Consider the following 23,662-nt stretch of genomic DNA (forward strand, 5'->3'; position numbering starts at 1 on the left):
CAGGCTGATCTTGAAGGTCTCCAGGGATGGGGCCTCAGCCGTATCCCTGGGAACCCTGTTCCAGTGTTTTATCACTCTCGTTGTAAAGAAGTTCCTCCCCACTACCCTGCTGCAGTTTAGTTCAGCCTTTGCCTTTGTTGTTTGTTCAGTGAAAAATTGGAAGATTTCTTTGAGCCGAGCAGTTTCCTTTTTTTTTTGTTTTGTTTTTGTTTCCTCTCCTGTGGAAGGAAAAGTCTTCTATTTATCAGGTAGAGAGAGGTGCAGCAGGAACTCGAAGTCACCTACTTGCATATAGAGAAACACGGGTGTGGTGGGTTGAAATTACCTCTCCAACTAATTTGGAGAATCTCCCCCAGACCAGCTCAGTTTGGGATGGAAGCAAATGAAGCTCTACTTAAGAGCAAACTACAGTCTAGAAATATGAAATGCAATGCATATGTACAAAATACACAATAAATGTACAACTGAGATATGTTTACAATTTATAAACAACACAGAAACTCCTCAAACCCTCCTGGACAGATCCAGGAGGACCATTCACCTCCTCCCACAACTGCCTCACTCCTTCCTGTTACCTCACACGAGGGTCAAAACAGAGATCCCCTGGCAAGGCCACAGGAGAGTGTGTGAGAGGGAGAGAGAGAGAGAAGTTGCAAGCAGAATAGACAGAAGAAGAAAAGAGACAGAAAGAACTGTTTATGCCTCTGTATCTCCATTAGCAAGCCAATGAATTATATAGACCTTACCATTATTTTTCCTTTGTATCCAATGGTAATTTATTTTACTTTCAGTCTTTGCAGTCAGGGACTAGGCTAAAGTTCCCTCTTCAAACTGCAGCAACAGGCTAACAGGAAACCAGCGGCCAAAGCTTCACCTCAGGATTGGTGTTCTGGAGCTTGCTACATCACTTACCTGTGAGGCTGATGGCATGTGGGAGGGAGCCACCTGAGTACACAGTAGATGACTTTGTTGTTACTAAGTATTCTAAGCAAAGTATGCAACAGGTGTTGGACAAACCTTTTCCCAGAGAGGCTTCTCATCTACCTGTTTCTTCTTATCCCCTCAGCACTAAGGACAGGCTAACAGGGCTCGGCATATTTGCTATTCTTGGAGGAGTGACCACATCTGTGGTATGCTAATAACAGAAGTGCCCCGCATTAGCCTCCAAATGACAACACACATACATGGGTGCAGAGTGCATGGACAGCTGCACGAGATTTGTACTATGGAAAAGCTTTCCTATTTGTGTTGGTTTTTTTTTAATGTAGAACTGACAAAACCATAGGTGTTTAAGATATGGCATAGATATCACTAAACGTTTTTAAATGCTTAACATCTTTCAAGTGCTTTTGTAGCAGCTCTAAATTTTTGTTTCACATTCATCATTGAGAGTGGAAAGGTGGCATTGAGAAGCTTAACATTTGATATATTGTTGTCACCTGTGCACTGTCAACATGGAGATCTTAGAGGACAGGACTTTACTGATGGGGATTACAGCAAAGTGTATCCAACTTCAAAGACTCAAAAGTCAATTAGTTTGTACGTGCTGAGAGTTTTAAAAGGAAGAAGAATTTGTAATTTTTCTTTGCTTTCCAGTTTCAGTGCCACAGTGAAATCATATTTTCAGACCTATTTTATTTCCTCCAAAGATGTCTTAGGAAGCACCCTTGACATTGAGCTGGCACCTTATTTGCCTTTGCTGAGCTGGGCAGGGATGTGTCCTGTAGCCCTTGACACCATGACTGTGGCAACTGGCTCCTGGGGCTGGGGCTGCCTGGCAGGACTGTGCCCACCGCTGCCTTAGCTGCTGCCAGGAGCAGGCAATAACTGCTTGGAGCCTTCTTCCCTTTCAGAGCTCAGGTGCTGCACATCAGCCTGAGCATCACTGCAGTGTGTGATGGGTCCTACAATCCTTGCAATCCTCATTGGTTTGGGACATTTCTGTTGGGCTAAGTCCAGAGTAGCCCAGCCTCATGCCAGGAATATATCTTGTAGTGTGGAAATCTGGGATGTGGATGTTTTTCTGTTGCTGTTGGTTTGTTTGTTTGTTTTGTTTTGGTTGCTGTTGTTGTTTGGGATTTGTTTGTTTGTTTTTTTTTCACTGTAAGCCTAAACTAACATTTGTGAATGTGTGTAAGCACATGCACTACTTCTAGAAAAGAGAAAGCACTCCATTTCTGACAGTAAAAATAATACTGGTTCAGTATTAGACATTTGGGAAAACAATGGCATTCGTTTTCGTGGCTTGTATTCACTAGACAATTGGGCAGGGTGTCAGGAAGTTTTCAAGCCTTTCATTTCAGTGGCTCAAGGAAGCACAGCATCATTCCTGCTGAGATTTGAAAGCAAGAAGCTACCAAGCGGAAGGTAGTGCTAGCCTAGTGGTTTCTTGAATCTTGGTTGGTTAGTTGAGACATTTGTTGTAGGTCTTGGCAAGGAAACCCTCCTCTCTCATTTGACAAACTCACTTCCAAATCAGTTCCTAGTTTCCTGTTTGGAAGGCGTTAAGTGTCGGTGTATGCCACCCAAACATCCACACAAAATGACTGCATCTTACCCTCTTTCAAGGATGCGTCCCTGGGGCTGTGACTCCGCAGGTGCCCTGCAAATGATTGTTTTTTGTACCAGTGTCTTGGCACACAAACATTTCTTGTGAAGTTTCATTGTCCTGTGAGAAACTATAAACCCCCAAATGGTTATTGCTTCCCTTGTTTTCCATGTGCCAGCAAGGCAGAACCTGGAGACTGCCTGATGCGCTACTGTGTGCTGAACTGCAAAGGGGGTTTGATCAGTTTGCTTAGTAAAATTCCTTCCTTGTTGTGAGATTCATGACAAATTAGATATTCTAGAACCAGGAAATAACAAAGAGAGCCAATGCATATGGCAGCTGACTGTGTATCAGCAGAAGGACTTCATCACTGCAGGCTCCACATCCTCACATTACAGCCTTTAATTGAGGCATGGGAAACTCCTGCTGAGAATGGCTACTGGGCATGTCAACTGTGCCCTGGGGTTTATTTCTTATACACTTTTTGTACACTTTTAAAATGGGTTTCCTTATTATTAGAAGCATAAGGGGATGGTTTTGTCATTAAACCATTTCTGCAAGAGAGCATTGAAGTGGAGACTTTGTATTATCTCAGTTGCCCTGTGGTCTGCTAGCTCAGACACCAAGCTGAGGGCTGTTATTTCTGTCTGGTCCAGCCAGATATCCTGACTGCCATTGTCCTGAAAAGACACAGCTTGTTGGCTGCTCTTTTTGTAAATAAAATAGTTTAAAAAGATACTAGCCAGGGAGAATCTAGCCAGGGAGGTTAAAGGGAACACTAAGAACTTCCACAGGTATATGAATGGGAAGAAGAAGACCAGGGAAGGTGTGGGCCCCCTCAGAAAGGAAACTGGTGACATGGTCACAAGTGATGAGGAAAAGGCTGAGGTACTTAATAACTTCTTTACCTCAGTCTTCACTGCAAGGGCCTCTAGCCACACTCCTGATGTTATGGAAGACAATGGCAGGGATGGGGAGGAAGAACTGCCCATTGTAAGTGAGGATCAGGTTGGTGATCACCTGAAGAACCTGAAAGTGTTCAAGTCCATGGGACCTGACGGGATACACCCATGGGTACTGAGAGAGCTGGCAGGGGAGGTTGCTGAACCCCTCTCTATTATATTTCAATAGTCCTGGCAGTCTGGGGCAGTCCCCACAGACTGGAAAAGGGGAAACATTGCCCCCATTTTCAAAAAGGGTAAGAAGGAGGAACCAGGGAACTCCAGGCCAGTCAGTCTCACCTCTGTGCCTGGAAAGATCATGGAGCAGATCCTCCTGGAATCACTACTGGCTCAGAAGAATAGTGAAGAGGTGATTGGGAACAGTCAGCATGGCTTCACCAAGGGCAAATCCTGCCTGACCAACCTGGTTGCCTTCTATGAGCAGGTGACAAAATTAATAGCTGAGGGGCGAGCAACTGATGTCATTTACCTGGACCTGAGCAAAGCCTTCGACACTGTCCCGCACCACATCCTGGTCTCCAAACTGGTGACACATGGGTTTGATGGGTGACCACTAGATGGATAAGGAACTGGCTTGATGTCTGCACCCAAAGTGTGGCTGTCCATGGCTCCATGTCCCAGGGGAGGCCAGGGACAAGCAGAGTCCCTCAGGGATCAGTCCTGGGACCAGGCTTGTTCAACATCTCTGTGGGTGCCATGGACAGTGGCACTGAGTGCACCCTCAGCAAGTTTGCTGATGACACCAAGCTGTGTGGTGCAGCAGACAGCTGGAGGGAAGGGAGGCCATCCAGAGGGACCTGGACAGGCTGGAGAGGTGGGCACAAGCCAACCTCATGAGGTTCAACAAGACCAAGGGCAGGGTCCTGCATCTGGGTTGAGGCAATCCCAGGCACAAATCCAGGCTGGACAGTGACTGGCTGGAAAGCAGCCCTGAGGAGAGAGACTTGGGGGTGCTGGTGGATGAGAAGCTCAACATGAGCTCTCGGTATGCACTTGCAGCCCACAAAGCCAATCAGATCCTGGGCTGCATCAGAAGTGTGGCCAGCAGGGCAAGGGAGGTGATTCTCCCCCTCTGCTCAGCCCTGGTGAGACCCCACCTGGAGTACTGCCTCCAGTTCTGGAGCCCCTATTCCAAGAGGGATGTGGAGGTGCTGGAAGGTGTCCAGAGAAGGGCCACGAGGATAATCAGAGGGCTGGAGCACCTCTCCTGTGAGGACAGACTGAAGGAGTTGGGGCTGTTCAGTCTGCAGAAGAGAAGGCTCCCAGGTGACCTAATTGTGGCCTTCCAGTATCTGAAGGGGGCTACAGGAAGGCTGGGGAGGGACTGCTCAGGATCTCAGGTAGTGATAGGACTAGGGGGAATGGAATGAAGCTGGAGGTGGGGAGATTCAGGCTGGATGTGAGGAGGTTCTTCCCCATGAGAGTGGTGAAGCCCTGGAATGGGTTGTCCAGGGAGGTGGTTGGGGCCCTGTCCCTGGATGTGTTTAAGCCCAGGCTGGCTGAGGCTCTGGCCAGGCTGATCTAGTGTGGGGTGTCCCTGCCCATGGCAGGGGGGTTGGAACTAGAATGATCCTTGTGGTCCCTTCCAACCCTGACTGATACTATGATGCCTAGGGACAGAAAGTTTGACATACCCCACAGGAACTGCCTGTCTTTGAGTCATCCTAGTTAGCCTTGATCCCACAATCATCTTGGCTCTCAAACTTAGTTTTTAGTCTTTAGCTACTTTGTTATGCCTTTGAATTTCAAGGGACTGAGGACAAGTGGTGGTCCTGTCAATCTTGACCTTCTTTGGGAGGCAAGGGGGGTGTTGTATATCCTGTCTGAAGCTGCAGTGAACCATACCTTACTGTGCAATCTTTGCTTCCTACTCTACCAGAGAGAATGTTGGCGCTGTAAAGTAAGTAATCATTCCTTTCTTTCACGTTTATGGACTGACATCATTAATACTGACAGTACAGCTCTGGGAATCATTTGCTAGTTAGATTGAACAGTCTCTCTTCTGTCTCAGAATTGACAGGTTGCAAAATGTTTAATGTATTGCTTCATATTAAGGCCACATTTCAGCAACAAACCCATTAGTGGGTCTAAAAATCAAAATAGACGCTCAGAATTCAGAAGTAGTATCAGTATCAAAATTTAATGCCTTGCTCTTGCATAGCATAGCATAGCTTCTACAGTTGCTGGGAGGCAAACAGGCAATGGTAGTAAGTGAAACCTTGGTCAAGTGTTTAGTCCCAGGGGATTGCAACTATCTCATAACGGTATTTTATGCTTTTTATTGCTACACTAAGCAGTACCTCTGTAACCAGAGCTAATAAAGAGAAAGTGAAGATGTGAAAGGAAAACTCAAAGCATGCAGTGAGAAATCTTCGAACAGAAAGTGGGTTGCCTGACGTTTTAAATCTAAATGGGTGCTGATGGCCTAAGTGCTATAGCTTTAGCTCATCTCTATTTGTGGCATTTCACATCTGAGTGGTGGTCTTTTATCTATATTTATTTTGACTGAAACAGGAGTTGCTCTTTCAAATGCTGATGTTCCAGCTTTTTTTCTGCTATCGAGTGCATAAAGCATCTAGCTGGTTCAAATGCCACTAATGGATACAGATTAATTAAATAGGGCAATTACCAGAGATGTTTTTAAGGATGATGATGTGTTAAGTTGTTTCCTTCAATTTTTGGCTCTTTATACTCTGAAGATTATCTAAACTGTAGATGAGGTGCAGTACATAACATTCATAATGAAGGTTTTATCAGAGGTGAGGTTTTATTTTGATTAATACGTATGGTATTTAAAATACTGGGTAACTTCCAGATAATTTTTGTTGTTAAATTGGAGGGCTTTCAGCAAATGTCAAGTGTTAATCTTGGGCCTGCTTTTAAATTCCAATCAGCTAAGAGCATAATTGTTCACCAGAGAGTGAAGTAAATTACCTTACTTTACGCAGCAGTGTGAAGAAGCAGTCAGGAGGAGGTTCCAGAATGGGTGGTCATGCACTCCCAAATGCCAGCAAGCACTGTGTGTGCTGAAGGTCACAGTATGCACATTATTTCAATGAGGTGGTGGAGGTGCAGCTGTTGACATTTGCATGAGAGTGGAGAATTGCCACTCCGTGCACTACCTTTTAGAAACTTAGGAGCTGATTTACCCAGCCGCTCTGTGTAGGTTACCATTTTTCTAGAGCCTGGATTTTCATGTGTGTGCCATCCTTTAGCAGTTAGCTGCATAAATATGTAGTAAGGCACAAGTAAAGTTCTTGTGAAAGGTTGCTTGGAAACAAGGGGTGGTCGCTGATGGACATAGATAGGCCAGATTCCCTGTTACTTAGTTGTACATAGAAGATGTCTCCAGAGTAACTGTGGATTAGAAAAGGAAGTGTTTTGTCTTCTTTTGTAGGTACCTCTAAAATCTGGCCCATTTGCAGTCTGGTAACTTTCCAAAGGGTCTGTTGTACTTGACTGGTTCCTTGGATGCCTCTGGCATGACATCTGAAGTAAAGATTGAAGATTTCCCAAGGGAACATGCAGTGTGGGGCTAGGAATGTGTTCTCACTATTTAAATAGTCATTAGGCCAGATTTTGCTGGATTCACAGATGCACAACCAGTCTTCCATATTCATGAACACTCTTCATCTGCTTTGGCAAACAGTGGAATTTGAGAAATAAGCTTTCATCTTTTTACTTCTGTTTAACAAGTTCACTATGGGCTCAGAAAACCTAAGATTCATTAATCCAAAGGAAACTCCAGGTGAATTCAGCTGGAGAGTCACCCTGTGAAAATTAGCAATATCTGCTTTATTCCTATTTCTGATAAACCTGTTGCTGGTTTAGATAGGTTTTTATTTTTTTTTTATCTGGAAGAGGTTTTCAAGTTATCTTCCTGCCAGCGCCTACAGAATTTTCCTGTATCCTCTTCTGTATTCATAAAATTTATAGCCTGGATATCCCCTGGTGGAGTTCAGGAGAAAGAGCGTGTGGTTTTTTGCTATCAAGGAAGGTAAAGCACAAAAAGATTCAGTGCAGTTAAATCACGCTTTAAATAAAACATCATCCTTCCCCTCCAAAAAACACATACAGTATTCAATCAGGTAAACCCCACAACGTTCATAGCCGTGCCGTCGCTCAGCATTAGCAGTTCTCTACTCGGGTTCCCCAGGGCGCGGTTTGGCATTCACTTTAGGAGGTGCAGTAAACACAGCTGAGCACTAGGCGGCGCTCTTTCCTTTTTAGAGTCAAACCAATTAGCGAGCGGCTGGGCGAGCGGCGGAGCGATGATAATCAATGTGTATCCTCTTGCTGTTTAAGCTTCAAATTGTTAACTGCCAATAAACTCAAAGTTACTCACTTTTTCATTCTTTGCTTTGCAGTTGTAATGACTGGTAGAATCTCAACAGATCCTTGATGAAATTGCAATGCTACTTGTTCAGGTGTTGCATTGCTTTGTAGGTTCGTATCACAGCATTCTGAACTTCTTGGGTAACACGAAACTAGAACAGAAGCAATTGAATTTCTTTGCAAGTTAGGTTTTTATTTGATTCATGTTAGGAAGTTCAATTACTGCTCATTGGTAAGTTTTCTGATGTGTAATGAGCTTAAAATGTATCTAATGCAGGCCTGAATAGAAACCACTGAACTCTGGCTGCTCTGCTTCCAGCCCCAGTTTATGTGCATGATGCTGCTCTGGCTGCTCTGCTTCCAGCCCCAGTTTATGTGCATGATGCTGCTCTGGATGCTCTGCTTCCAGTCCCAGTTTATGTGCATGATGCTTCATCGTCCTCTGGTAGCCTGCTCTGAAATTTTTCAGACATGTTTACATGTGTGTGCCAAGCACGTGGTCAGCTAACAGACACCTGCATGGTCTGCAGTGAAATGCATGTTATTTTCTATATCACAGTATCACCAAGGTTGGAAGAGACCTCAAAGATCGTCAAGTCCAACCTGTCACCCCAGACCTCATGACTAGACCATGGCACCAAGTGCCACATCCAATCCCCTCTTGAACACCTCCAGGGATGGTGACTCCACCACCTCCCTGGGCAGCACATTCCAATGGCGAATGACTCTCTCAGTGAATAACTTTCTCCTCACCTTGAGCCTAAACCTCCCCTGGTACAGCTTGAGACTGTGTCCTCATGTTCTGGTGCTGGTTGCCTGGGAGAAGAGACCAATCCCCACCTGGCTACAGCCTCCCTTCAGGTAGTTGTAGAGGGCAATGAGGTCACCCCTGAGCCTCCTCTTCTTCAGGCTAAACAATCCCAGCTCCCTCAGCCTCTCCTCCCAGGGCTGTGTTGCAGACCCCTCCCCAGCCTCGTTGCCCTTCTCTGGATGCCTTCCAGCATCTTAACATCTTTCCTAACCTGAGGGGAGGGGCCCAGAACTGCACACAGGACTCAAGGTGTGGCCTAACCAATGCAGAGTACATGGGCGCAATGACTTCCCTGCTCCTGCTGGCCACACTAGTCTTGATACAGGCCAGGATGCTATTGGCCTTCTTGGCTACCTGGGCACACTGCAGGCTCATGTTTAGGCAGCTGTCAATCAGCACCCCCAGGTCCCTCTCTGCCTGGCTGCTCTCCAGCCACTCTGACCTCAGCCTGTAGCTCTGCATGGGGTTGTTGTGGCCAAAGTGCAGCACCTGGCACTTGGACTTGTTGAATGCCATCTTGTTGGCCTCTGCCCATCTGTCCAGTCAGTCGAGGTCCCTTTGCAGAGCCCTTCTGCCCTCTGACTGACCAACATCTGCTCCCAACTTGGTGTCATCTGCAAATTTGCTGATGACTGACTCAATCCCCTCCTCCAGATCATCAATGAAGATGTTAAAGAGGATGGGGCCCAGCACTGATCCCTGGGGGACACCACTGGTGCCTGGCTGCCAGCTGGCTGTGGCACCATTCACCACCACTCTCTGGGCTCGGCCATCCAGCTAGTTCCTAACCCAGCTCAGAGTGCTGCTGTCCAAGCCACAGGCTGACAGCTTAGACAGCATTTTGCTGTGGGGGGCGGTGTCAAAGGCCTTGCTGAGGTCCAGGTAGACCACATCCACAGCCTGTCCCACATCCACCAGGAAGTCATCTGGGCATCGAAGGAGATCAGGTTGTAGAGGCAGGACCTATGCTTCCTGAATCCATGCTGGCTGGACCTGAGCCCTTGGCCATCCTTCAGGTGCGCAGTTATTGCCACCAGGATAATCTGCTCCATCACTTTCCCTGGCACTGAGCTCAGGCTGCCAGGCCTGGAGTTTCCAGGTTCCTCCATCTGACCCTTCTTGTGGATGGGGACCACCTTGGCCAGTTTCCAGTCATCTGGGACCTCTCCAGTGAGCCAGGGCTGGAGGAAAATGATGGAGAGCAGCCTGGCCAGCTCATCTGCCACCTCTCTCAGCACCCTAGGATGGATCCCATCCGCTCCCATGGACTTGTGGGGATCTGAGTGGCTCAGCGGGTCCCGAACTGCATGAAATGCTGTGTGAGCAGCCTGGGAAGTTCTTACTCTGGTTGTCCTCTGGAGTCCATCTTTTGCTGGCTGTCATGACATCAGATCCTTCAGTTTCCAGCCCTGTGAACATAAATGTGCTCTTCTTCACACACAGGTTTAGTTGGTGTCTCTGCCATAGATGTGATGTATTATGTCTCATCCCAACATTTAACCGGCTGTTCCTTAAAGCCTTTCTGTTTGCTGTGTTTGTTCAGAGGCATATCAAAAGATGCTCATAATGCTGCTGGCTTGTTCCTTAGCTGCTGGAGTGCCAAGTGGGAAGACTGTGGGTAATGCCCTTTCTTAATTTCTCCACTGTTTTGGGGGTTACACTAGAGCAGCCAGATGGAATAGAATTCATAGATTCTTAAAATGGCTTGGGTTGGAAGGGACCTTAAAGATCACCCTGTTCCAACCCCCTGCCATGGGCAGGGACACCTCCCACCGGCCCAGGTTGCTCAAGGCCTCATCCAGCCTGGCCTTGAACACCCCCGGGGGGGGACATTCACAGCCTCCCTAGAAGACCCCTTCCAGTGTCTCACCACCCTCTCTGTCAAGAATTTCTTCCTAGCCTCCAGTCTCAATCTGCCCTGCTCAAGCTTCAATCTGTTCCTCCTGGCCCTGTCACTACAAGCCCGTCCTCTCTTTCTTGTAGGTGCCTGTAAGATACCTTTTATATTTCTCATCCAAATGATGCAGATCAAACTATTTTAAATGGGTTAAACTTTATACAGCACACTTTGGAATCAGACAGCTCCTATGTTATGACTTCCCAAGTGCTCAATGTAAGGTGCTCATGAATTCCAAGACAAGAAAAGAAACCAAATGGTATTTTTAGGCATTTTTACCCACCTTTTTTACAAAATAGTTGCCAGCTGTTTGCTTATGCTTACTTATATGCAAGATGGGTAAGTGACTGCAGAGACATTGCAGTTGAATTTGCTTTCCTGTGGGTCCTGTACAAGCATGGTGGCCAGGCTGCAGCTTAGTCCAGGAAACCACTCCAGACAGAGCCTGAAGAACAAGGTGGAATTGGCTTTCCCCAATACATTTTCTTTCAAATTTATTTTCTGAAGAGATTAAATTTATTTGGTATGTGCTGCTGTTATAGTTATAAAACAGTACCAGAAAACTGATTGTGTGCAGTTTTGACAACATTAGCTCTAAGAAAAACAACCCAAACCCTCACTAACAGTTAAGCACAAAGTGATCTTGCAGTGTCTTGTGGGAGATGTGCAGATATTGGAGTTATTAGCACAGCAAAGTTGCAGAGTTGGAGTGATTTGAATTACTAAACAAAAACAATGGCAGAAAATTCCCTTGAGCTGTCAGGGTTTTTGTAAAGGGTAAAGGTGTGAAATACATGGTTTTCATTTTATAATCAGTGCAAAAGAGAGAGAGGGAGGGCATATTTTTTATGGATCCTCTAACCGTTTCAATGTCTGGTGTAAACTCCTAATCCACAGAACATGAATGACTTCTGTGAAAGAAGGAATGAGTCAGGAGTGTGGCTGCAGGGACTGCTTGCTGTGTTGCTTGTCGCTGAGTTTGGCAAAGACTCTCATTCTGCAACTGAGAAGACTTACAACCCTCCTGGCACCTGTACCCATGGCTCCTGCTGGCAGGTGCCAATACAGTTACAATAGAAAGCCAGGTAGCTTTGTAGGCTTGCAAAGCAACAATGCCTTGCATCATTTCCCTGCTGATCTCTTCTTGTTAGAAGCTGCAAGGAGAGCTGACATGGTGATTTTGTTTAATGATTTCTCTTGGGAAACCGTGCTTTTAGTGATTTATCTCTCTATTAATTGTTTAAATTAATTTCTTGTGGCTGCAGCCATTCAGAACAAACAACAATAAATTCATCTTGCTTGCCTGTCAGTCTTTGTTTTAGCTAGGGCAAGAATAATAGTTGGAGCCAAGAGACTGTGCTCTGGAAAATGCTTGCTGTTGAGTTTTGACAGTTCGAGTGGCAGTGAATGACAGTCGAGGATATTGTTGTTAGAGTAGTCATTTCTTCGGGGGCTTGTATTGTGCCTGCAGAAATGCCCTGCAGGTCTTTCCACAATCCTCGTTTTAAGATGCCAGTGTCACAGTCCCTCCAGTTTTCTCTTCTTGAAAGCATCACGTGGCTTGAATTGAAACCCAAGCATGATCAAAACCAGAACTAAAGCTATTATTTGTCTCTTGGCTGAAAAAGGAACTTGGAGGCAACTGGTTCTTGTGGCTGGTGAAATCCCTGTTGGGATTTCCTGTATGTCCTTTAAGAGGGTAGACGAGGGTTTCCTAGTTTCTAGTGCTTTCTGACTATTACAGGAGGGTGGCTTTATGCTTCCATGGGAATTTGGCACTTTTCTGTAGTACCTTTTGCATCCTTAGGTGAAAAGCAGCGTGGTTTTGTGGTTCTGTTTCCTCCCAGCACCCAGGACTGTGATGCTTATCTCTTGTATTTCCCAGTGAGAGCTCCTGCAGGCAGCCTCTGTTGGTAACTCAGGAGGACCAAGAGGTCTGAGAGCTGTGCAGCAGATATGCTACCGGCACACAAATTCTGTGTGAGCCTTTTTTGCTCCATCTGCCTGCTTGCGTCTTTGCTGTGGTATCTTAATTTAACCTCTTTGACAATTAACCAAACCACTTAGCTGGACTACATGGTGATGCCAGGCATCCTTAGACTAAATGACTAAAGTTCTGCTTGTTTATTCTGGTGTGTGTTCATACTGCGCAGTTATGAGTCGTCCTTCAGTTTGGCACAGTTAGGCATGATGGGGCACTGCTCCTACATCACACCCCTTCCCTTATTTGTGCCTGTGGTTTTTATTCATGTTCGTGTCACCAAACAAGTCACAGACTAGTGCTGAAAACACGAGCCTGTGACATCACTCTGACCAATAATAGTGTTGCTAACAGCTAATGAAAGTTGGTTATCATTCTAAAAGTCCTGATGTTAACACTGAAACAATGCTTTTCAGTATGGAAAGACAGTCCCTGCCTCCTGGATGTAGAATGTGCTTTTATTTTTAAAACTTTGGTTTTTCAATTCCTGGGTAGGCTGCTTGGAATAATATTTGCTTTAAGTAGTTCACTGTGAAGAAGAAAGTCGCTTAGAAGCAGCCTCAAGCATAAATAGATGTACTTAGCCTGTTTTAGGTGTACAGTAGTTACTGCTGAAAAACTATCCTTCATTTTCCAAGAATGCAGTTAATACTTTCTCCTGCTGTTGCTACAGTGATCCATCATTGCAGGAAGTGCAAGCTCTTTGGGGAGAGGTGAGCAGGGTGACAGAGTTATGGAGCAGTTTTAACAAATGCAGATTCTATGGCCTGTAAAGAAATGACTGCCTAAGCTTCCAAAAGTCCTGGATGGACTTTGTCTGTTGTCTTTTCTGACAGTAAAAAGACAAAGGAAACCAACTGATGGCAAGTTTCAAGCGGGCTAGTAGGAATATTTCTTCACATAACCTGTAGTTCAGCTTTGCAGTTCTTGATGCTCTGAAATTTTGTGGATGCTGTGAGTTCATGCAAGAATAGAAGTAACTGAACAAACTCATAAGACCCACGAGGGATGAGTAATATAGACAGTCCCTCTGCATAATCAAGGCTGCAAATCTGCCTCTGAGCAGAAGTTAAGGTGCTACCCTGTCCTCCTTGAGAAAGACTGAACCACAGTCATTCTATCACTGCAGTCTACTGAACAGAGAATGTGCAAGAAGCAGACCATCAGTGTCATCATTGGTGATTATTTTGGCACTTGCCATGTCTGTAGCATCCTTTGGTGGTCAGTGCCAACACTAGTGGCAGCGCTGCATTAAGCATTGCCATGAAAAGAACATTCAGTGATGGTTCAGTTTCTCTTAGATGGAGCACAAGTCAGTAGGCTCAAGTGTCACATGTGGCTCGTGACGTGTTGTCACATGGCTCATGACAACAAACTTAGGATGCGAACACAAGGCTGCAGATCATCACTGCAGAACTGCTGGTGTGTGGGAAGGATTCCCTGTCTCCTGCTTAATGCCACTTTAGGCACCCTTCACTGCTGGGAGAGCACAGTGGACATGTGTGTGTACAGCTTTTGTGAATTCTGAAAAAGGGCCAGGAGACATAGGAATCATAGAGTGGCCTAGGCTAGAAGAGACCTTCGAGATCATCCAATCCAACCTCACTGCCATGGGCAGGGACACCTCTCAACTAGCCCAGCTTACTCAAGGCCCCATCCAACCTGGCCTTGAACATCTACAGGCAGGGAGCATCCACAACCTCTCTGGAAAATCCCTTCCAGAGTCTTGCCACCCTCCTAGTGAAGAATTCAGATCCAATCTGAACTTATTCTCTTTCCTTTTAAAACCATTTCCCCGTGTTCTGTTGGTGGACACTCTTGTAAAAAGTCCTTCTGCAACCTTCCTGTAGGATCCCTTCAGGTATTGGAAGGCACTTAGAAGGTCCCCCCAGAGTCTTCTCCAGGCTGAACAATCCCAGCTCCCTCAGCCTATCCTCATAGCAGAGGTGCCCCACCCCCTGGCTCATCTTTGTAGCCCTCCTCTGGGCTTGTTCCAACAGATCTCTGTCCCTCTTACGGTAGGGACACCAGAACTGGATGCAGGATTGGAGGTAGGATCTCAGCAGAGCAAAGAGGGAGATTCATCTCTCCTGCCCTGCTGGCCACACTCCTGATGCATCCCAGGATATGTTTGGCCTTCTGGGCTGCATGAGCTCACTGCCAGCTCATGGGGAGCTTCCACACCTCCAAGTTCTTTTCAGGGCTGTTCTCAACCCACTCTGTACCCAGTGTATATTTGTGCCTGGGAATGGCCTGATCCAGGTGCAGGACCTTGCACTTTGACTTTTCATTTGCCCACACTGGGCCTGTAATTGTTGCTGCTAGATAATTTCTGATAGTGGCTGTGCTGTGTTTAGGAACTGGGCTTGTGGTTTTGTTGCAGTTATTACAGCAAGCCCTCTGGGGACTGTGAGGCTGTAGTCTCGTTCTCTGAAGCATTCATTTGGCCAATACTGTGAAACGGAGCTGTTGCTAAGGGACAAGGGGCCCTATAATAACTACTGAACTAATCATACAATGCAGATCATGGAGATCCATTTAGCTTCCCCCCCCCAAGTCCATCATCAAATCTAGAGTCAAGCAGCAGTAACATTAGGCTTTTATTTAAATTATTTTTTACAATCAATTTGTTGTTTTTTTTTTAACTAGGTGGGCAAAAAGTGGCTTTCTTGTGAAGTGCCTTGAATTATTGTGTTGTTTTAAAGAACCTGAAAGTCTCTTTGGGCTTTAGGGTTTGATAAGAAATATTACAAGACTTGTTTGTGTTTCTGGGGATGAGAGAGAAGGTATAGAACTGACAGCCTATCACTTGGCTGTGCTGAAGCATTTCATGAAGGTGATGTTTGGCCTTGATGAAAAGGCAGGTTTGAACAGTGAGCTTCTTGCCTGAGCTCTCAGGGTGGACTGAGAGTATCAGAGGATGTGCCTGTATGGGGAGGAACGTCATGACGAGCCACAATTCTTACTGGATGCAGCAAAACTCGTAGATGGGATTTCAAGACCCACTCTTATAAAACTGTTTCTAGTGTCAGCAGCTTTCCTGGAGAAAATAACTTGTTACATGTTTTAAATGTTCCTTTTCCATTCCTCAGCTCTTGTCCTCAAGCCCAGACTGATCTACTAAAGAAATTTACAATGCATCCTTTCCTCCTTTTTGGTTTTGGCTGCCTTTTCTCTTGGTTTTCCTTTTCTTAGCAGTGTAAATGGTGGTACTGAGAATTGCTGCTCTGCAGTAACTAGAACATGTCTTCTGGCCTTCAGCAGTAGAAGGAATATAGGACTGAATACTTGGGATCCAGACATTGCTCCCCCATGCGTCAGTCTGCTGTTTCCCACAGTGGCAGCTGATGTGAAAGGATGGAGAACCTTCCATGTTCCTGGCTGGTTGCCCGGGGTTTTTTTACCAAGGCAGAGGGTTTTTTGATATAAACTAGCAGTTGTTTCCAGATGTGATCTATCTCCTGAATGATGACAGCTGATCATTTTAAACTTTACAGGCATGAGTGTAAATGCTTTGAATTGTCACAATAAATGCCCAGCTTTTGTAAATTCAGACAGTACTTCACTGTTTTTGTCTCCCTGTGTTATGAATCTCTTATGCTTCATTGCGCACTGCATGTGAACATTTCCCTTCTGTTTTCTCTAAGCAGGTAGTAGTTGCTGCTAATTTCACCTAACCATCGCTTCAATCTTGTGTCAGGGGAGACTCTTTTTGATAGTAAATGGTGATGAGCAGATTTTCTGTCTCTTCTATTAAAAAGAAAAAAAAATAAATAAAAAAAGTAAAAAAAGATCCAATTAACAGTGTTTGGAATAGACTCTGCAAATGACACCCCTGGAGCTTAAAAATGCTTTCATTCTCCAGAAAGATGCATCATACACTGGGACCAGATAGGATCCATCCTAGGGTGCTGAGAGAGCTGGCAGATGAGCTGGCCAAGCCGCTCTCCATCATTTTCCTCCAGTCCTGGCTCACTGGAGAGGTCCCAGATGACTGGAAACTGGCCAAGGTGGTCCCCATCCACAAGAAGGGTCAGATGGAGGAACCTGGAAACTCCAGGCCTGGCAGCCTGATCTCAGTGCCAGGGAAAGTGATGGAGCAGATTATCCTGGGGGCAATAACTGCGCACCTGAAGGATGGCCAAGGGCTCAGGTCCAGCCAGCATGGGTTTAGGAAGGGCAGGTCCTGCCTCTCCAACCTGATCTCCTTCTATGATCAGGTGACTGCCTGGTGGATGTGGGGAGGCCTGTGGATGTAGTCTGCCTAGACTTCAGCAAGGCCTTTGACACCGTCCCCCACAGCAAACTGCTGGCTAAGCTGTCAGCCTGTGGCTTGGACAGCAGCACTCTGTGCTGGGTTAGGAACTGGCTGGAGGACCGAGCCCAGAGAGTGGTGGTGAATGGTGCCACAGCCAGCTGGCAGCCAGGCACCAGTGGTGTGCCCTAGGGATCAGGGCTGGGCCCCATCCTCTTTAATATCTTCACTGATGATCTGGAGGAGGGGATTGAGTCAGTCATCAGCAAATTTGCAGATGACACCAAGCTGGGAGCAGATGTTAGTCAGTTAGAGGCCTGAAGGGCTCTACAGAGGGACCTTGAGTGAATGGACAGATGGGCAGAATCCAGTGGAATGGCGTTTAACAAGTCCTAGTGCCAGGTGCTGCACTTTGGCCAGGGCAATCTCATGCAGAGCTACAGGCTGGGGTCAGAGTGGCTGAGAGCTGCCAAACAGAGAGGGACCTGGGGGTGCTGATCGACAGCTACCTAAACATGAGCCAGCAGTGTGCCCAGGTGGCCAAGAAGTCCAATAGCATCCTGGCCTGCATTAGGAATAGTGTGGCCAGCAGGAGCAGGGAAGTCATTGTGCCCCTGTACTCTGCATTGGTTAGGCTGCACCTTGAGTCCTGTGTCCAGTTCTGGGCCCCTCAGTTTAAGAAGGACATCAAAACACTTGAAGGTGTCCAGAGAAGGGCAACAAGGCTGGGGAGAGGCCTTGAGCACAGCCCTGTGAGGAGAGGCTGAGGGAGCTGGGATTGTTTAGCCTGGAGAAGAGGAGGCTCAGGGGTGACCTCATTGCCCTCTACAACTACCTGAAGGGAGGTTGTATCCAGGAGGGAGTTGGTCTCTTCTCCCAGGCAACCAGCACCAGAACAAGGGGACACAGTCTCAATCTGTGCCAGGGGAGGTTTAGGCTCGAGGTGAGGAGAAAGTTCTTCACTGAGCGAGTTGTTCGTCATTGGAATGTGCTGCCCAGGGAGGTGGTGGAGTCCCCATCCCTGGAGGTGTTCTAGAGGGGATTGGATGTGGCACTTGGTGCCATGGTCTAGTCATGAGGTCTGTGATGACAGGTTGGACTTGATGATCCTCGAGGTCATTTCCAACCTTAGTTATACTGTGATACTTGGTAGCTGTTGAAGGCTTCCTATGGTCCTACTATCAGGGAATTAAGCATTTGTCAGTGGTTGGTTCAAGGTAGAAGAAGACTCTGTTCAATTAGCTATTCCATTTGTGAAAGGGGAACAAAAAAACCAAACAAAAGGAAGTGAAAAAAGCTCTTTTCAAAATTTATTTTTTATCCTATCCTCCAGAGGCAGAGTTTTGATAGTGAATGATGTTCTGGGCCTGCTTAAACCAACCATGGTAAATCCAAGCCAGCACTCCTGGTGATAAATAGTAGGGGTGCTTTTGAAACACTTGGCAATGGAAGTAAACAAACCGCACGCATCACTGGAGTCTAAACCTAAGAATCTGGGGAGGAATTATGCAAGTCTGAAACCAGTGCAGATCTTTGTAATAGTATTCCATGGAGTTTGTTTCCTCTTTCTGTAGAGCTGTCCTTTGTATTATATATTCAGTATGTAGTCTTGTTTACTTAACTAAGAAAAGTAAGTTTCTTTAATGCCGATACATGTTAAAGATGTTCCTCCAGCTGTCCTGTGTCACTTCAGGCCTTAGCTGGTTCACACGGTGGTTGAATTGTGAATAGCAGTGGTACAATGGCACTGGAAAATACCATCTCACTCGTGTGCCAGTTCTCTTTTTTCCAGAAGGAATTTGCTGTGCAACACATTTTGAGATGCTAAATATTAATCTCATAAAGAATTGCTACAGATTGTATAAAATGAGCTGGTTGTTTCTTTTGATGTAGACACCTGAAAGTGTGCAACAGCAAGTGTGGCAATGACCCTCTGCTTACAACACAGACTAAAGGTTTGTGTGCCCATGCGAGAGAGGAGCAGAGACACGATGTTGGAGAAGTGGATGTTGTGTACCATGAATCCAGTAACATTTTCAGCACTGTCTGTCATGAGATCCTTGTTAGACAAGCTGTTGATGGATGGGCTGGATGAGCAGACAGCTGGATTGGAAACTGTCTGAATGACTGGGCCCAGTGGGTGGTGAGCATGGAATTAACTTGCACGCTGCTATCGGGAACAATGCAGTAGGCTGGAGCAGCTGTTTACATTCATGGCTTCACCAAACACCAACTCAGATGACTGAAAATTTGGCTTTTCTCTATTTTTCTTACCAGTTTGTGTACTAAGGCTAAATTTGTGAAGTTGTTTGATATTCTGAGGTTTGTAGTAACTGAGGATTTAAGAAATTTGGACTCAGAAAGCGGTATGTGGCCACAACTAATGGGCTTTTTTTGAGTGTGATGTAAGCCACTCATAGCTAAAATGAAGGTGCAGAAAAGCAGCCACACTTAGGAGAAGTTCAAAGTGTAGAATGCAAAGTCTCCTTAAGTAAAATGGTGCGCATCCCCATTAGTGTTGAAGTTGAGAGTCCACATTCAAGCACATTCTCATTTTTATGATGCAAGTTCTGAACAGATAATGACAGAATACACTCCAGTAGGTGAAAATTGCTTGCTGCTTTGCTGTCTGTCCTTCATGGCATTTTAGTTAATTATACTGTCCCATAACGACTTACGGCTCTCTGCACAGAGACTGGAGATGAAAAGGAGGAATTGTAGTGGTTTTCAAAAGCCAGACCAAAGAGTATCACTACCTAGTATGGGAGGATAATAAATTCTGTGAGCTCAGATCAACGGATGGCTGCCAGGTTTGTCTGCAGGTGTAAATTAGGACATGTACAACTCCTCTGTAGTATTAGTTATTAAACAAAAGCTATTTCACTGTTTCATTCGTTTGTGAAACCTCTGTAAAGGACACAAGCAGAGTCATCTTTGTTACATGTGATTTCCTATTCTGTCTTTCTAAACTGCCCTGACAGTGGCTGATCAAGGGAAAATCCTACCCTGTGAGGCTTCCATAAGTCACCAGAACTTTAAAAAATCTAAACTAACAACTAGACATTGAAGTGGTGCCACAGGGCATTTAAGGAAAAATAAGTAGTTGTTTCATCCTTCATTCTTCCTTCTTTTTATCAGTGTTTCAGGTTAAAACTCAGGCACTGAATATCAGTATAGCCCTTTGCCAAACTTGCCTTTTTACAGTTGACTGTAAATCAAGAGCCAGATAGACCTAAATGTTCTTCATTGCACATGTTCAGTCACAGGTTATAGTGAGAAGAAACTGTTTTGTACGTTACTTGGTGCCTACTGAACAGCAACTTAGAATCACCTAAAAGTATTTTTTTTTTTCTTAGGTAGTTTCTCTTGTTTGATGCTTTTTGCCTTAGTTCCCTCCTCCATTTGCTATGCAAGTTCTCCTGTGTGTGATTGTGTTTTGGAGATGAGTGCCTGTGACAGTGACAAAGTTTCAAGTAGCTCTGGTTCCAAAGAAGAATGAAGACAGGGTTTCAGTACTGGTCATCCTCTGTTTCTTACTGTCTTAGCATAACAGGCATCTTGATATTTAAAAACACAAGCATAAGCAGTGCTGGAGGGCATCAGAGGTGCCAAACGTTGGCTGCATGTGCTCCACAAAAGGACATTCTTCCTGCCACAGTCCCCCTGTGCTCAGGCCATTTGTGCCACTTGCTGCATGGCTCACAATTGCTCAGAAAATGGAAAGACCATTGCACTTTTATGACCTTTGCTGCAAGTCTGACCCTTTTCTCACCTGTTCTTTAGAATGCACTCTCTAGATGCCTTAAAGCATCAGTTACTGCTTCTGGGTATGAGTGTATCTTGTTGATATGTGCTGAATTAATGCTGAACCTAATTGGAGTGCTCAGGGTAAATCACCTCAGTTGTTCTTGACCTGGTGAAGGCGATATGGATGAGGTTTTACTCTGGCTTTGCTTCTCTCATAAGAGGAGCATAGGCTATGCCAAAGGTATGTTGTCTGTGAGCAGTAAGGAGGCAGATGATAGTGGAGGATGAAAGGTAGGAAAGTCTTCAGAAAGAAGTTTTCCATTGCTAAATAAATTCCGCAGCTCAGCGTTCCCAGCTGACACGATCTTCCATAAATGTAGATACTTGTAAAATAGTTTCTTTCTGATTATGAGTTGCTGAGACTTCCTCACGATCACCCAGTGCTGCTGGCTGGCTGTGTGCATCTGTGCACTGTTATACATACGAAATACTGGATGGACCTCTGCTGGAAAGTTAGTTCACCTCATTTCTTCCTGTTTACATTGTGATATTCAATAGTATCAGTGATGTATAGTTGTAATGGGTTGGGGCAGACCCCCTCCCCACCACGCACAGAAATAACGACTCAGACAAACGGATTGCAAAGGTGATGGAAAGTTTAATAGAGAACAGTGAGTGTGTGCAGAGACCTAGAAACACAGTGACAAGAAGAAACCCCAAAACAGACCCAGAGAGATCCCATCCCCACCTGAGGGTGCACCCAAAACCCCCAGGGCTCCTCCTTCCCCCCCCCACTGCTAGGCTAGTCTCAGCTGGCCAGATCTGAGACTGCCCATCCCCCCGTGGCCTTGGGCCTAGCCAGGCCCATGGCCGGGAGATCTCTCCCCAGGTACCGGGTGGCGGAGGGGAAGGAAAGAGGAAGTGCCAGACCCCGCCGTAAGACTTATAGTGGTGCAAGGGATCATGGTAGGAAATAACCTAATGTCCTGTGTCCACCCACTGGGCTGGACTTCTGGACACAGGAAACACCCCTGCAGCAGAGGGCACCCAGCCCAAACTACGACAACAGTATAAGAAGCTGCTGAGCTTTGTTCAGTACAACCAGTTTTTAATTCCAGCTTTTATCTGGCTCATTAAAGTACACTTTACCTGTAAAGGAAATCTACACCTTCAAAATCAGTAGGATTTGAACTGTGTATAACTTTTACAGTTGTCTGCTTGGGGGTCAGGAACCTTTGAGCATTTATTGGTGCTAACTGAGCCAGGTGCTCAGCTGAAATACATGATCATGCTTCTAGCTGTAAATATTAACTGTCATATGGCACAGCACAGTAATGCACAGAGAATTTATGTTAGCAGAAAGCATGAATCAATACAGCATCTGAGTGTGCCCTTTTTGTATTCAAGTGAGGTGAATGTTGAACTTGAAAAGATTCCTAATCAGACTTTATTTTCTTACAAAGATTGACGTTTTTGAGCGTGTAAGGTTTATCTGAAATCCCTAATTTCTCATTTCTGGTTTGTGATGTAAAAGGAAGATGTTCATATTATTCTCATGTCATTTACAGCAATATGAATCCTTTTAGGAGTTCAGTCACACCAATGAACTTGAGCAGACTGACATCAGATACTGTGCTAGGTAAAAGTGAGTCAAGAGTCTATGGCAAAAAGAAGTGTCAAGCAAGCCCTTTAGGAAATGTGTTTTCATTGCAGGTGACTACAGTCAAGTCTGATGAATCATTTGCATTTTTGCTTTTCACAGTATCACCTGATGTACTTTTCCTTCCTGTAAACATTTGAACTGTGACATGTGTTCCCTCTCTAATGCTGAGATCTCTTTTTTGTCTTTACAGTTTGCCGGGAGGACTCCTACCAGTCAATAGTTTCATGTGCTGCTGTAGTGCTTACCCCTGTAGAGCCAGCAGTGGACACAAGGAGAAAAGAGCAGACAGTATTGCCTGATGTGTCCAAACAGTGAGTTACTAAATGACATGATCTTTTATAGAAGCAGTGTAACCACTAGGCCAGGCTCTTTCTTGTGATGTGCATATGGAACTGCTGTCTGTGTCATGGGTGGTTACACAGGCCTTTCCAACAGCAGGCACTGGCCTAAGGCTAGGCTGCTGCTTTTTTCATGAGTCTACTTTATTTTTCTCAGGGCTTTTGGTGATGTGGTATGTGGAGGAAATGAGCATTTTCACTCTGAGAAATTGTTTCTGTAACAGGCTGACGTGGTGATTCTTTTTGTCCTTTCATTCTAGTCCAGGTTTTCTAGGCAGTTGGTGATTTTTAGAAGGAAAGTAATTTCTGAATGCTCTGCTCATCAGAGGCATTTCAGTAGTTTTGAGTGATTTTTACTGCTGTGTTAAGGGGTATGAAGCATCTTTGAAAGTGTGGTAGTGGTCTTCCAAGGAAAGTCTATTTAATTTGCTATCTTGCTTTGGGTAAGAATCATAGCCATAGCATGTACAGTAACATTTATCTGGTGGTCCCAGTCAGGATGGTTGTTTCTTGAGTCCCTGGAGGATGCAAAGCCCTGGTGTTATTTGAAAAAAACAAAAAAGGTAAATCCTTATGACAACACAAACTTGGGGCCTGTGCATTTTGAAGTGTTGAAGGTAATGAAAAACATGATAAATCATATGCAACATCATTATTGGTCCTACCATTCATGTTTAATCTTATGCTTCTCTGGGTATATTAAAAATGTATCTTTGAACTTGTCTATAAAGTCCTAGCTTGCATGCCTATTACTGTAAGAAAATGAAAACCTTCCCCAACTCCCCCAGCCCCTAAAAAATCTCCAACCCCCTAAAAAACCACTAGCAGATTAGATGAGATTGGATTAGGTTGGATGTGATCTTAATCACAAACCTGTAGTTTAAGCTTTTAACCTGTGGTTTAGGACTGGTGCATCTTTTCCAATCTGGTGTTGAACCCATTTCATCTATTCTATTAACACAGTATATTGCCCATAATTGAGGCATTGCTGCAATGACTTAATATTTGAAATGTAGTTAGCATCTAATTTATGTAGTGTTTGTGTGGCTTGTGTGGCTCTCTGAATACTAAAGGAGTGGAAAGGCAGTGGGGCTGTGACATACTATGCTGAAATGCAGAGTATTT

General features: G+C 45.3%; 1 protein-coding gene across 4 annotated transcripts in view; it reads left to right on the plus strand.

Annotated features, from left to right (window-relative positions):
- CCSER1 (coiled-coil serine rich protein 1) overlaps positions 1 to 23,662 on the plus strand; it is a 556,842-nt gene that overhangs the window by 181,891 nt on the left and 351,289 nt on the right. For all 4 annotated transcript variants that reach the window (XM_068136765.1, XM_068136762.1, XM_068136763.1 and 1 more), the window contains one exon: positions 22,390 to 22,510. In XM_068136765.1, the coding sequence (XP_067992866.1) occupies positions 22,390 to 22,510 (121 nt within the window). The remainder of the gene's footprint in view (positions 1 to 22,389; positions 22,511 to 23,662) is intronic.

The sequence above is a fragment of the Melanerpes formicivorus genome, unplaced genomic scaffold, assembly GCF_026170545.1.
Source record: "Melanerpes formicivorus ecotype bairdi unplaced genomic scaffold, bMelFor1.0.p_v2 SCAF_4, whole genome shotgun sequence".
Classification (NCBI taxonomy): Eukaryota; Metazoa; Chordata; class Aves; order Piciformes; family Picidae; genus Melanerpes; species Melanerpes formicivorus.